Source organism: Mesoplodon bidens, assembly GCF_964165515.1.
Source record: "Mesoplodon bidens genome assembly, chromosome: 8".
NCBI classification, from domain to species: Eukaryota; Metazoa; Chordata; class Mammalia; order Artiodactyla; family Ziphiidae; genus Mesoplodon; species Mesoplodon bidens.
The window spans coordinates 108,900,495-108,914,350 of NC_138165.1; the positions used below are offsets into that span (position 1 = coordinate 108,900,495).

Here is a 13,856-nt window from a genome sequence, read left to right on the forward strand (position 1 = left end):
GAAGGTAGTGGGAAAGCCTGGAGATCATGTTATCCCAGCAGCCAGGAGAAGGGTTCAAGGAGGGGAGCGACCAAGGACTGCTGAGACTTTAAGTAAGATGAGGGCACATTGTCGGCATCTCAGTTACTCCAGTTAGGTAGGATGAGAGCAAAGCCAGAGGCATATCACAGAGGAGCCTCGAACTCTACCTCAGGCATCAGGGACCCTGCTGGGATTGGGGATAGGGAGGAAGGCATGAGCAAGGGCTCAGAGTGCTGAGGTGGTGGGCACATTTGTCTGGGGGGAACTGTGAGCCCAAAGAGTGTAAGCCAAGGAGGCTGGATACCAGGGTGAGTAAGCCACACGCAGGCTGCACATGAACCAGGTGAAGGCTCAGCTGGCTTTGATCAGGGATGCCAGGGCAGCGGACCCGCGTTTCCAAAAGGTCACTTGGATGGGCGGGGGCAGGGACCAGGCCAGTGCGCACAAACTTGGCGCCGGTGCTCAGCACATCTGCAACTATCCGGTTTGCCTCGAACCTGCGGGATTAGCCTTCTGCGCGCGCTGGGCCCACTGCAGCAGTGCGGTCAGGCTCCGCGGGGTCCCGGGCGCTGAGCTTACGCGGGGACTGAGGTGGGTGAACAGGCTGGGGACCCACATCTCAGTTTGCTTTTTTTTTTTTTTTTTTTTTTAAATTTTAAAGGAAAAGGATGCCTAGGGAGCCTCCGTGGTATTTCACAGCACCTCGTGTCCCCGTCTAAACTTCACTCCTGGAGTGTGAATACACACGCCACCACGGCTAAGGAGACTCTTCGCCTTCGGGAAGAAATTTAGTTTATTTAGAGTAAGCACTCGTGTCACTTTCGCAAAAGGAGACAGCAAGTGAAAACTGGGGCTGGGGGGAGGGGAGGCAACAAAGTGCGGTCGGGGGACACGGCGAGTCGCAGAGTCTCCTCTAAGCAGCCGCTCAGAAACAAACAAAAACGCGGGCGGGGTCGCGCACCGCCTCCCGGGTCCCGAGACGGCGGGACAGCCGCGGGGCAGCGCAAAGACTCGTGGAGAGGCTGGGGCAGGGACCCGGCCGCGTCGCGGGTCTGCGAGCCTGTCAGCCCGGCCCCTCGCCCCCGGGGCCCCGGCCGCACGCGGGCCCCGGGGGTCGTGCGCGCCTCCTCCCCGCGGTCCCGGCGGGGCGCCGACGCGGCGCGGCGCGGACTACAAGTCCCAGGAAGCCTAGGGGCAGGCGCGGGGTGGAGCCTGGCGCAATTCACCGGGATCCGGCGCGCTGGGAAGCGCCGGGGAGGACGCAGCGGCGGCGGGCGGCGGGCCGCGAGCGGCGAGCGGCAAGGGCGCGGGCGGGCGGGGCGGGCGGGGCGGGGCGAGGGCGGAGGCGGGGCCGACGTGGGCCGGAGCCCTGCGTGCCAGGGAGGGGGCTGGCCGGGCAGGCGGCGGGTGGCGCTCGGCGCGGGCTCCGGGGCTTGCAAGGCGCCTACGGCTCGGTCCCGGCTCGGCGGGCGGCGCACGGCGGGCTCGGCGCGGGGGCCCCGGCGCGCCGGGCGGCGCAGCACGCAGCGCGCGGACCCACGCCGCGGCCGGGCGCCCCGAGCGGCGCGGCCGCTGCCCGGGGGCCGGCCCTTGGCCCCGGCGCTCAGAGCGCGGCGGCTGCCTGGGCTTTAATGGCTGCTTGGCGGGGCAGCGCCTAGGGGTGGAAGGCGGCTGCGGCTCAGGAAGGCGCCCGAGCGAGCCTCCTCCGGGGCCGGCCGCGCCCGCCGCGGCGCTCCATGGGGGCCCGCTGACCCGGGGTGCCGGGGCCCTCTCGCTCGCCCGCCTGCCGGCCGCGCGTCCCGGCCATGAACTGAGTCGGCGGGCCGGCCCCGCCCGCTCCTTTCTTCTCGCGCCTCCTCCGCCCGCCGCCGGCGGGCCCGGCTCCCCGGGGGCTGCGGCGCCCCGGGCTCGGCGGCCCGCGGGCCCCGGGGCGCGGGGCGGCGGCGGCGGCGGGGGGCGCGCGGCTCCGGGCGCGGTGCCTGCACCATGAACTACCAGCAGCAGCTGGCCAACTCGGCTGCCATCCGGGCCGAGATCCAGCGCTTCGAGTCGGTCCACCCCAACATCTACTCCATTTACGAGCTGCTGGAGCGCGTGGAGGAGCCGGTGCTGCAGAATCAGATCCGGGAGCACGTCATCGCCATCGAAGGTGAGGGCCGGGCTGCCGCGGGGCTTGTGGAAGGCGCGGGGGAGCGGGCGCGCGCGTGTGTGTGCGTGCGTGTGTACACACGCGCCGGGCCGTGGCACGCGGCTGCCCCGCCGAGTGGTCACTGCGGCGCGTCTCACTCCGCAAGGCCGGGCGAGAGCGGAGGGGGAGGCTGAGGGCCGGGCGAGCGCGCGCCAGCTCTGCCAGGGAAGATGGATCGCCGGCGATAATGTGCTAATGGGCAGTAGAGTCTCCGGTGAGAAAGTGGCTCCGTGTGGCCGCGTCCTGGGCCGCCCGAGTGACCCGGCCCAGCCCAAGCCCCGGGGCAGCCGGAGGGGTTGGCGCCACCGGACCGCGACAGGTTACCAGGCTGGGGCCGAGCGTCTTGCTGGACGTTGAAGAGGTCTTTTGAGAAGTGTTGCTGCTGGGGGCGAGGCTCTGGCGTGCTTAGGCGGGCAGGGCCAACCCCTTTGGTGTCTTTGGCCATTTCGGGGGCACAGTGGAGAGAGCTGACCTTAGCCGGAGCGGAGAGCCAGCCCCCGCAGCAGGCTGCATCGTTTCCCGGTGCTGGTCCACCTGCCCCTGTGCAGAAGCTGGCTTCCTCTATGGCGTGTTTTCTGCCAGAAGTCCTGGGTCACATCAGAAGAACCCTCCCGGGGCGGGGGGTCTCACTTTCACACACCTGGAACTGGAGGCCACCAACCGTCCTGCGAGTCAGGCGAGGCAGTGATCCTCCGGAGCCGTTCAGGCGAATTTTGCCTCTCCTGGGCCTGTGTTTTCTCGGGTTTACCATGGCTCTTATTTCTCTGCTCTTCGGCTTCCGGTTTGTTCCCTTGCTTCCCTCCTCACTGCCATTGGTCAATGATGGTAAAAGAACTGACGGGTGGGTTGTCCATAATATAGAACTGTCCTAACCAAAAGCCACTCTGGCCACAGTTGAGGAACACTGAGAAGGTTCTAAGGCCTGGCAGGAGTGTGTCGGCTAGCCGCAGGCGTCGCCCGGCTCCCTTCCATCTGCAGGTGAGGGGGCACTGGCCTCAGGAGAGCGTTGCTTTGGCGCCGTGCGGCCTGAACTGCGCACCCCAGAGTGTCTTGGTTTGACGCTTGACCAGTTAGGTGAAGGTGGATGTGGTGGTGCTGCTCCTTTTGGCATTTGGCAGCCCTATGGACTTGAACAGCATCCCAGCCAGGCTGCTGATTGGCCGCCTGTTTCCATAGGGGACTTGCTAATTCCGGGGAGGATCTGAACAGTGCTCCAGCCTTATGTGGGCCTGGCTCTCAGAGCACCTGGCCGCCCTGTTGGCAATTTAAGATGCTTCCAGATTCCTCGAGAGGCAGAGGCTGCAGTGTGGCTCTGACAAGACTCGCGGGAGGCCGCGGGACCGGCACACAGCTGCTGATGCTGGGTGAGCTTGCAGAAACGTCCCTCCAGAGCCGGGGCTCTGGCTCCGTGGCCACCCAAGTGAAGGGCTCCTGTGCCTGTTTCCGCTGTCTCTCCGCAGCTCTCTGGCAGCATCCATAGGAGTCTGATGAAACACTTTGAAAGCTGGTGACTAGCACTGAAAGCACCTGGCTGAGGGCACCTAGTCTCTGTGCAGAGACCTCTAGCTGAGTGTGATTCATGCCGCCTCGTTTTCATTCTCCATCGCGAAGCCCAGTTCTGGGGTCTCGGGCACCCCCCGCAAAGCATTTTGACTTTCTAGCAAGAGGATGTGGTTTCATTTTTCTTTTCTTTTCCTTCTTTTCTAAAAAACCCCAAACATTGTGTGGTTCCTGGATGGTGGTTTCTGGTAGCTTGCTGTCTACCTGTACTATGTCAGACTTTAGGCCCCTTCTTGGCTGGAAATCTTGTTATCATTAATAAGACACAGAATCAGTGATGAATCCTGCTTGGGACTTGGGCAATGCTATTATTTTTTTGTTAGAAAAAGGAATGTTTATATTGTGTCAGGGCTGTGGTTAATTTAATGAGGCTTAAGAACCATTCAAATATGATTCTGTTCTTTGCATTATTATTAACAACGATACCCCTTTTTACTCGTATAGAACTTTAGCAAGCATGCTCTTGCATTCATAAGCTTGATGTGGGGCTGTACCAACCCTTTGAGAGAATGTGGGCCAGCTTCATTCAGGGAAGGATCATGACCTCCTGAACGTCTGACTGAGGTCAAAGTCGGGTCTGAACCAAAGGATCCTTTGAACCTAGGTCTGCAGCCCCCCAAAGCACCTTCCACTGCCCCTCCTAAGGAAATATAAGTTCATTTGTTATAATGAAATGTTCTCACACACTACCAGTTTTAAGATACGGTTGTGATTTATATCTACATCATTGATATTTTGGAAATTGAGAAGATTGCTCAGTTGTGGCAGGATGACATTTTTCCTGTGAGGAGAGAAGCATGCAGAAACAGCTTTGTGCAATTGTGTAGGATATGGGTTCTTCACTCACACCGAGCAGGAGAGCATTGCCGTGGGGTACGGAGACCGCAGACGCATTTAACTCCGCGCTGTAGCTGAGTGTGCGCCCAGAGGATCACAGTACCTCTGAGAAACGCACGCAGACCTGCCCCTGCCTGTGAACCTTTCAGGTGAGGATGGTACGGTAGCAAAATGTAAACCTCTCTGAATTTTAAAACAAGACCGTTTCCAATCAGGAAAGTATATGCACGTCATAACAAATGGTTTAAACATCGCTTGTCTCAACAAACAGAAAATGCCTGCATTTTAGAGGAGATGCAGCTAGGCTTTTTTCCTGCCTCTGTGTGTACCTAAGCAAAGTTGGAGTCCTACTTACAAAACTACCTGATTAGCATAAAGTGAGCACTTTTCAACGTTATGAAACAATTTCAAAGATACGATTTTTCACATCGGCGTAATGTTCCAGCATTTGTGCCATAATGTACTTAAAGTTTCCCTGTTTTCCAGAGTCTTTCAAGAACTGTTGGCTGTTGGAGTGAGGAGTGGGCTTGTCAAAGGGGAGGATGTTTCGGCTAATGCTTATTTCAAAGTGATTCTAAGAGGGTCTGGACTGGAAAATCTCTTAACGATGGGCCGAATTGTATATATTTTAGTTGAAAGAGCTCACCAAGATCCCCAAATCTGAATGGGTCTGTGAACCTGTTTGAAGGCATGGGGAATGTGATTTAGTTCTCAGTCCTGTTTTAAAACATCACCTTGCCAAAAAAAAAAGAAAAAAAAAAGAAAAAAGAAAAGTGTTTTTTTCATATCTTTACTTCGGACTTTGAGAGATTTATTTTTTTCCTCCAATCTCTGGAGTTTAAGGAAGCATTGCCTGTTGTTTTCAGATTGACCTGGTCAGATTTCTGGGCTGTCCCCCAGGGGTGTGGCCAGCACCCTGGGTGTTCTCCATGCCTGGAAATGAACGGGACCAGCCTGCCTCCTGGGTGAGCAAGCATCTTGCCTAGGGTCCCCCCTCCAGTTCTCCTTTAAAAAGCCCACCTGGGGTTGATGGGGTTGAGGTGAATGAGTCAGCTGCCTTTCCTGTTAAATAAAGCTTGTTCTTCTAGTACAGGTAAAGCCTCTGTTAGCCATTGCACCTTGTAATTCAGCTTGCCTGCCGCAGAACCGTGATGCAAATGATAAGACGGCCAGCTCACTCAGCCGGGCCCGTGGTCTAGCCCCTAAGCAGCATTCATGCCTCCACACTCACCAAGCAGCTGCTCGGGGAGCGGGGAACCGAGTTCCCCACTGGCCCCGCCGGTGGTTTGCGTGGCTTCCTGGGAGGGCTTGGAGAGGTCACAGTGGCCCAGTCCTCAGCAAGAGAACTCTGCCTGCCACCCCTGGTCAGGGCACTTACACAGGGGCATTGAAGGGCTGAGCCCCAGCATTTGGGGAACCTGGGAAGATGGGGCAGGGAGCGCCTTTCATCCCACGATGCAGCAGCTCTGTTGAGCCCCTGTGTACAGCAGAGTGCCAAGTGCTTGACCTGCACCATCTCAGTCCATCCTGTGATGATCCCATGACACAGATATGCCACCTTGGAGGCCCAGAAAGGGTAGGAAACTTGCTGGAAAGAGATGGGCTGGGCTGGTCAACCTCATCGCTGTCTCTCTAGCCCTTTCTGAGCTAGGAATGAAGCTCCTGGTTATTCATAGTTCCCACAGGCTGGGTGTACAAACCATCCCAAGCATGTGTCCCCTTAACCCAAGACAGGAAGGGGTTGCGGGTGCTGCCAGTTACTGAAAGTCCTACGTTCTCTGTGTGGTCGCTTACCTCGGCAAAACTTCTGTAAGAGTTTGTTTGCCTGTAAGAATTTATTTAATCTGGTTGGGGCAGGTGTGTGTGTTTAAGGAACAAATCCCTTCCTGCCGGGAAGGAGCATAACCCGTCCTGGACACGCTTGACTATGTTCATAATCTTGCAGGCTTAATACAAGTTGTAAATATGGGGCCTTTTCGTTATTGATATGAGTGTCACAGTCTCCTCCTTCAAAATAATTCTCGGGTGGCGGTGCGTCACTTCCAGGTTAAATTTCATACCTTAACGGTCTCCGACCCTTGCAGATCCTGGGCGTCCCTTCAGCCTGGCTGAAGTCAGCATCTTCCCTGTCTGTCCCAGGCCCCAGCTCCCAGCAAGGACTGGGGGCCCTCCGAGGAAAATCGGGCCGTGCTTGTGTTCTATCTCTGCGGTGACGCAGAGCGTCGCGTCTGGCCCTTGGAGGACTCCCGGGAATTGTTTGTGGAGCGGGTGGCTTGTCAGGGGGGCTCGTGTTTTCTCTGGCGTTTGGGTCCTCTTGTTCCTCACTGGGGATCTGAACAATGTTGAGCCTCTGGCAGAAGTGACGGTGTTTTGATAGTTGTCACCAGAGCACGGGTGTCAGGGCCGGGGTATTTCTTGGGTCTGGTGGATTAGCCTGGGTGGAAACCAAATGCCGTGTGGTGTTTGGGTGGAAATGAAGTTTTCTCTAGTGCATGTGGGGGAAGAAAAAGATGGGCTTGCTTAATCCTAGCCACTTTTTCAATCTGGCTCTTGGCAAAAGGGTGGTGTGTTTCTTCCTTCTGGGTGGAAGGGAATTTCAGACCCAGAATCGATTCCATTGATAGGGATGGATGAGTGACAGGCGGGGTGGCTGACGTAACATAGTATCTTCAGTGGAACGTTGAGAGCCTTGGTCCTCCAAGTTAAGCGCGCAGTGGAATCACATGGAGGGCTTGGGAAAACAGGGTGCTGGCCCTGCCCCAGAGTTTCTAGTTCTGTAGGTTTGGAGCAGGCCTGAGAATGTGCTTTCGACAAGTTTCCAGAGGACGCTGGTGTTGTCAGTCCAGGGACGGCACTTTGAGAAGCATGGCCCAAGAGGGGAGGGAGCTCCGGCGGTGGACTGGGCATCTTCCCTGGGTCAGGGCTCTGCGCAGTGCTTTCCGTCAGCGGAGGGGCGTCCTCTTGTCCTTCCCTGTGGGTGACAGGCGGGGGCCAAGAGCCCAGGGCGTTGCTTCTGGTGACACAGCTTAAACACAGTGCAGGAGGCCCTGAAGCCCAGGTTTGAATGGGTTCAGGTCCAGGTTCACTCTGCTTCCATGGTGCTGATGCTGAGTGCCCTGCAAGGAGCGTGGCTGGTGGGTGGTGGACGTTGCCAAGGGCATCCCTTAGGGAGGGAGACTGTAAATCCCAGTCCAGGGTTCTGTGGACTTCCCTTCCTGTGTCTCTGCGGTTGTTGATCTTTAGCGTAGTCTCCTGTGTGTTTAAGTGGGGTTCTTCGGTATTCACTTGTTATGATAATTTGGCAGGTGATACGTTTTGTTTTTGTTGTGCAGCTAAAAGAGCATTTCTAAATAGGAGAGCTGTATGTTATTAGCAGCTTAACAAGGCTGTGTGGGGAGCCTGGTGGAAGTGACTCAGAAGGGAGAAGCAGCCCCGGCAGCTCCAGGAACCTTCACAGCAGAACCTGGAGCCCTGTTACTACCATCTCTGTTGTTGTTGGTGGTGGTTTTTTTTTTTTGGTCTCAAACTGACTTTTTATTTTGTTAAGACTAAAATCTCTTACTTTGCATCCTTTTTTTCCTGTGTACCCTGCAGGTGTTTACAGTTGGTGCGTCTGGCTCTGGCTTGTTTGAACTACCGATTTGGTCCCATCTCTTGTTTCGTCGCGTTCCAGCAAACCCGTGTCACAGCCCCCCCCCCCCCCCCCCCGCCCAACACTCCAGATTCTTTGAGGCCTTTGCCTAAGTGATTGAGTTTGGCAAAGCGGATCAGGCTTAGTTATTTTTAAAATCCAGGGTTGGGGGTTCTGATCTGGTGCTTAGCCACATAATTCCTACCCTTTGTTAAGTACCTTTCTCTGAGAAGGAAAATGTACTCTGCAGATGTTCATCTCTAATCTCTGCAGCATCTGTGATTTTCCTTGGGTTCTGAGCACCAGGCCCAGCGTGTGCTGCCCTGAGCCCCGTCCTTCCGGGAGCCGCGGGCCTCTGAGGCTGAGGGGGACGTTGACTCCCATCCTGTGGTGTGGGAAGCCTGCGCACCGGGTCGCGGTGATGACCCATCCGGGGGCAGGGCTGGCTTCGCAGTGGGCCCCATCCCTTCACCTCCCTGTGCTCTCTGCTCACGACTGACCCAGGCGGGAGGGGCTGCCTTGGTTGCATGTGGCGGCCAGGGAGGGAAGGAGAGAAGGTACCTGCCCCAGCAGAAGAGATTTGTTACTGGACCCTTTGAGCAACCAGCCAAAGAGCTTGTCTGTGTGCGAGGTTGGGACACTTCCACAAAGAGCAGACTAAATATAGGCTGGAGGGTTGGGCCCAGGGCCCGAGCGGGGGCTGTCATCGCTCTGATACTGTTTCTCCCACTCTGCTAATCAGAACTCGCCACCGGCCCTGAACAGGTGGCCACCCTGAGCTCTCTGCGAACAGACTGGTGTTTTTGTTTAACCAGGGGCTTCTTTGCAAATTTCACACTTCTCCCGCTGTTTGATGCGGACTGTCTTTTTTTGGGCTGCAGTGTTGGGAGTATTTGTGCAGTGTTTCTACACAAGCGACTGTGTAATCTTCAAGAACTGCCTATGCCGTCTGGTTGTCATTAGCATCCTGGTTAGAAGCTGCTTTTTTTTTTTTTTTTTTTTTAAAGGGTGGGAAACACTTTTCATGGTTCTGGGAGAAGAATTCCAAATAATTACCGGCCATGTTCACAAACGATTTATGCTTGGTCTTAGAAACGTCAACATCCAGCAGGCTCTTGCAGAGAGAACCGTGTCCCTTTCCAGCTTAGCACACAAAGCTACTATCACCGGATCCTCAGATGATAGTCTTCAAGAGGGAACAGTATCTTCAGGCAGTGAATTTAGTTTTCGTTCAGTGAGTTTTAGGTGATATGGACATAGTCTACCAGCAGTACTGAGCATACGACAGAAAAAATTTTTTGCGTGAGTACCTACAGCAAAACAAGACCCACCTTAGTTTCCTGAAAGAGTTTTTATTCCTTCATAGTCTCTGTGTGAGGGCACATGGTGGCCGTCAGCAAGATTGGGTCTTACAGAGGTGGTAGCTACTGGCTCCCTTTTGTAATGAAATAGAAGTGGATTGCCCTGAGAGCCTGCTGTTTGTGTTTCCAGTTGTCCTTATCTGAGAGGGGAGAACCGGCATGTTTTCCAGGGAGGGGACTTCCGTGGGCCTGCCTGCCTACCCTTTGCTGTGGTTTCCAAAGACCTGGGTGCTGCTGTGAGCAGTGACTCAGTCTTCTGTCCTGACACCGCTCCTGTCAGGTCAGGCCGGTGAACCTGATTCCAGACAGACAAACAGTTGTTTCAGTTTTAGCTTCGACGATCAAGCCTGGATCTCTGATTTTCCATATGTTACTATTAGGAGTTTGGGATTGAGACCACTTCAAACGCCCTAGTTTTTTTGAGCGTTTTTTTTTTTTTTTGGCATAAAGCATAGATCCACAAGGATGCCCAGGTCATAAGGGAGGGCGTTTTCGCACACTGACCACATGGGTACATCCAGCATCCAGATCAAAAAACCTGAGTTGGCTAGCGCAGGGCGAGACTCATCTTCTGTGTTGCATGCGGTTGGAGGTGGTTGCCTCCGTTTACTTACCTGTTCTGCCGACGACGGGCATTTGGGTGGTTTCACGTTCGGGGCTGCTGGGAATAGGGCTGCCGTGCCTTTGGTGCCCACGTGTCCCCGTTCCTGTTGGGGGGTGCACGCCGGGGAGCCGAGCGCTGCGTCCCGTTAGCCCTTCTCGCAGGTCAGCGCGGCTGCTCCGGAACCCGCTCCGTCGGTGGCCCCCGTCTGGAGACCTTTCCTTGCTGTTCAGGGTTCATTGCAGACACTCAGGATGGGGGCTGCTTGCTGCCTCCGTCCTCCGCTTCTCCTTCCTTCCAGCTGTTGGTCCAGAAACAAACAGTCAAGTGCTTAATACGTTTCCGGCGCTGTCTTAGACATTAGGTTTTTAGCTTTGGATATTCTATAGGCTCCTCATTCCCTGTTAGTGGAATAAGTATAGCTTTGTAAGTGGAGCTGTGAGAGTGAAATCCTTCACCAGGAAGTGTTTTCCTCGAAACTCTGGATGGCGCGATTCCCCCGGGACTGGAACGGGGTCCCCACGGCTCTCCCTGGCTCCTGCCCGACATCCGTGGTCAGTGGGGGTCCTCCTGGCTGAGCCCAGACCAGCCCCGAGTCTATCTCAACACCTCGGCGCCCGGTTTTAGGTGACCTGTGCGTCTCTGTTGGCACCGGAAGGCAAACTCCTTCTGTACTCCCCGTCCAAACTGATCCGTGGTCTTAATGGTTACATATTAGCGCTCTTCAGTCTCTGTTGTTCGTAGCAATTATGCGGAGACACAAAAGGGAAAAAGATCAGTGAAGTGTTGCTAACTCTCTGTTACTCTCAAGGGGTTATTTTCTTTGTTCCTCCCGCTGTGTCCTGGGAGCCGCCCATCCCCCTCCACAAAGGCCACGCTCTCGAGGCCAAACCCGGGAAGCTGGTAAAGGACCCCGAGGGCCTGAGAGAGAGAGGGGTGTGTGCCTGTGTGAACAGTGGCTGTACAAACGCAAATATTTATTTCGAGGGATGGGGGTTGGGAGGGCCGGGTTTACCCTCACTTTGTTTAGTATGGGAAGTGGCCAGTGTGAGAATCTACCAGATTTTATCGAGCACCGACAGTGGGCAAAGCACTCTCTTTGCATCTGGGGGTACAGGCAGACGTGTGGGCTTGGAGCCCCTCTCCCAGCGCAGTCGGACCTAGCCCAGGAGGCCACACTGGTCCAGACTGGGATAAGCAGGTGGTGTGATGCAGGGGAGGGGAGTGGGATTAACTGGACTTGGAAGCTGGGTGGGAATCAGGCAGTGGAGGCTTTCCGGGCCGGCGGGTAATAGGAGTGGAGCATCCAGAACCCATTCTCTGCAGCCTGCGGGGACCTGGGGAGGAGAGGCCAGAGGATGGAGAAGAGCCCGGTGAGCCCCAGAGAGCATGCTGGAGCGCTTTTATTATTGGGCCGTGGAAATGACAGATTATGGATTTCCATTTGGAAAAGGTTGTGCCATGATGCTCAGCTGTTACCAGGCAGGATAGAAATGGTGGTGGCGGCCCGTGGTGGTGGGGAGTGGCAGGGAGGGTTCGTAACTGGGCTGTCGGGCTTCCCTGGTGGCGCAGTGGTTAAGAATCCGCCTGCCAGTGCAGGGGACACGGGTTCGAGCCCTGGTCCAGGAAGATCCCACATGCCGCAGGGCAACTAAGCCCGTGCGCCACAACTACTGAGCCTGCGCTCTAGAGCCCGTGTGCCACAACTACTGAAGCCCACGTGCCTAGAGCCCACGAGCCACAACTACTCAGCCTGCACTCTAGAGCCCATGAGCCACAACTACTGAGCTCGCATGCCACAACTACTGAGCCTACGCTCTAGAGCCTGTGTGCCACAACTACTGAAGCCCACGTGCTTAGAGCCCACGAGCCACAACTACTGAGCCTGCACTCTAGAGCCCATGAGCCGCAACTACTGAGCTCACGTGCCACAACTACTGAGCCTGTGCTCTAGAGCCCGCGAGCCACAACTCCTGAGCCCACATGCCACAACTACTGAGCCAGTGCTCTAGAGCCTGCAAGCCACAACTACTGAGCCCTTGCACTGCAACTACTGAAGCCCGCATGCCTAGAGCCAGTGCCCTGCAACAAGAGAAGCTACTGCAGTGAGAAGCCCACGCCCCATGACGATGAAGAGTAGCCCCCGCTCGCTGCAACTAGAGAAAGTCTGCGTGCAGCAACGAAGACCAACACGGCCATAAGTAAATAAATTAATTTAAAAAAATTAAAAAACCCCACAAAACTGGGCTGTTGCAAGGGGAGGTGGGGGCCTGGGCAAGGGAGCAGGGGAACAGAGATGGGCCCCCAAGGATGCAGGTGCAGGCCTGACGTTGCCTGTGAGTCTCGGGTGGAGGGGGCAGGAGGAAGGAGCGAAGTTTGACCCAGGGAATGCAGGAGTGGGGCCGTGTGGGGAGATTCCACCTCTAGATGCCCTGGAAGCCCTCAGGTTTGGGCTGGAGGGGTGCTCAGCCACAGCAGGGCGGTTACCTGGGATTTGTGGTGGGAGGACCCTGCCCCTGCAGGGTGGGCTCGGATGTATAGATTCACGAGTCACCCCTGTCTGTCATCCAGGCTGAGGGGCAGGCATCTGGGATGTACGGCAGCCACTTCCTCCCCTGCAGAAACTTAACTGGGTGTCTGAGGGGCACGGCAACCTCTTAAGAGTGAAGCTAGCGTGCATTGCTGTCCAGGAGCTGAATCAGTCCGCAGGGGGACGTGTATGATTGAGCCTGGACTCTGGTGGCCCTGCGGTTCTGCTCATCCAGCCGGGTCGTCTCCTGGCCACCTGTGCCTGCCCCAGAGCACGTGTCCCATGGTGCTGGACTGGTGCCTAAATCTCTTCTGTGTCTGAGTCTCCCTCTCTGTCTCTGTCTCTGTAGCTATGCCGTATCTGTCTATTAGGTGTGTACTTAATTTTTCACTTTATGTTTTTAATCCGTAGACTTGTAGAGCCACATGCTGGGAACGCAGAGGCAAACAGGCTGCTTGCTTGTGTAGGTCAGCGCAGGCACAGGCTTCGGGCCAGGGGTGCAGTGGGCTGGGAGGGCTGGAGGGGGTGCCCTGGGGAGCCCAGGAGCTCCTGCAGGAAGAGCTGTTTGAGCCCCAGAGGATGGGGAGCTAATGCCATTTGGGGCAGGGGATCGCTGACTGGGCATCTTGACATCTCGCTTCCGAAGGAAGCCTTTGAAAACTCTCATCTCTGCCCAAAGAAATCTCACTGTCTTCACACAAAGAAGTGTGTTTCTATTTTTTTTTTTTTCACTTGAATAATTTCAGTTTTACCCAGGTTTCTCAATTTGGGCTTGCTCTTCTGGTCATCTTATGCTGGGGCATAAAAAAATTATATATCTATCTCTTCCTGCTTGATCTTTAAATCTAGAGTTCTCCCCCGCCCCGCAAAAAAACCTCCGAAGCCCCAAACTCTTTCCCTCAACTCCTTGCTTGGCAGGAGAATTGTGGGGTGGGGGGGAGTGGTAGGCGCTCAGATCATGGGCAGTTGGCTCTTGTGCTTCTGTCTGTGCGTCTCGGGGACCCTGCCCGGATGGCGAGCTGGGTCTGGACTTTGTGGCAGTGTTGCTTTTTCTCAAGTGGCTCAGAATTCCAGACTCAGACGCCAGAGCCTGTGTTTCTTCTAGAATCCCAGCTTCAACTTCTGAG

General features: G+C 55.9%; 1 protein-coding gene across 6 annotated transcripts in view; it reads left to right on the forward strand.

Moving 5' to 3' along the window:
- Positions 1 to 1,961: 1,961 nt before the first annotated feature.
- Positions 1,962 to 13,856, forward strand: part of AGAP1 (ArfGAP with GTPase domain, ankyrin repeat and PH domain 1) — a 566,346-nt gene continuing 554,451 nt past the window's right edge. For all 6 annotated transcript variants that reach the window (XM_081243347.1, XM_081243348.1, XM_081243351.1 and 3 more), the window contains exon 1: positions 1,962 to 2,170. In XM_081243347.1, the coding sequence (XP_081099473.1) occupies positions 2,008 to 2,170 (163 nt within the window). In that variant the 5' untranslated portion in view covers positions 1,962 to 2,007. The remainder of the gene's footprint in view (positions 2,171 to 13,856) is intronic.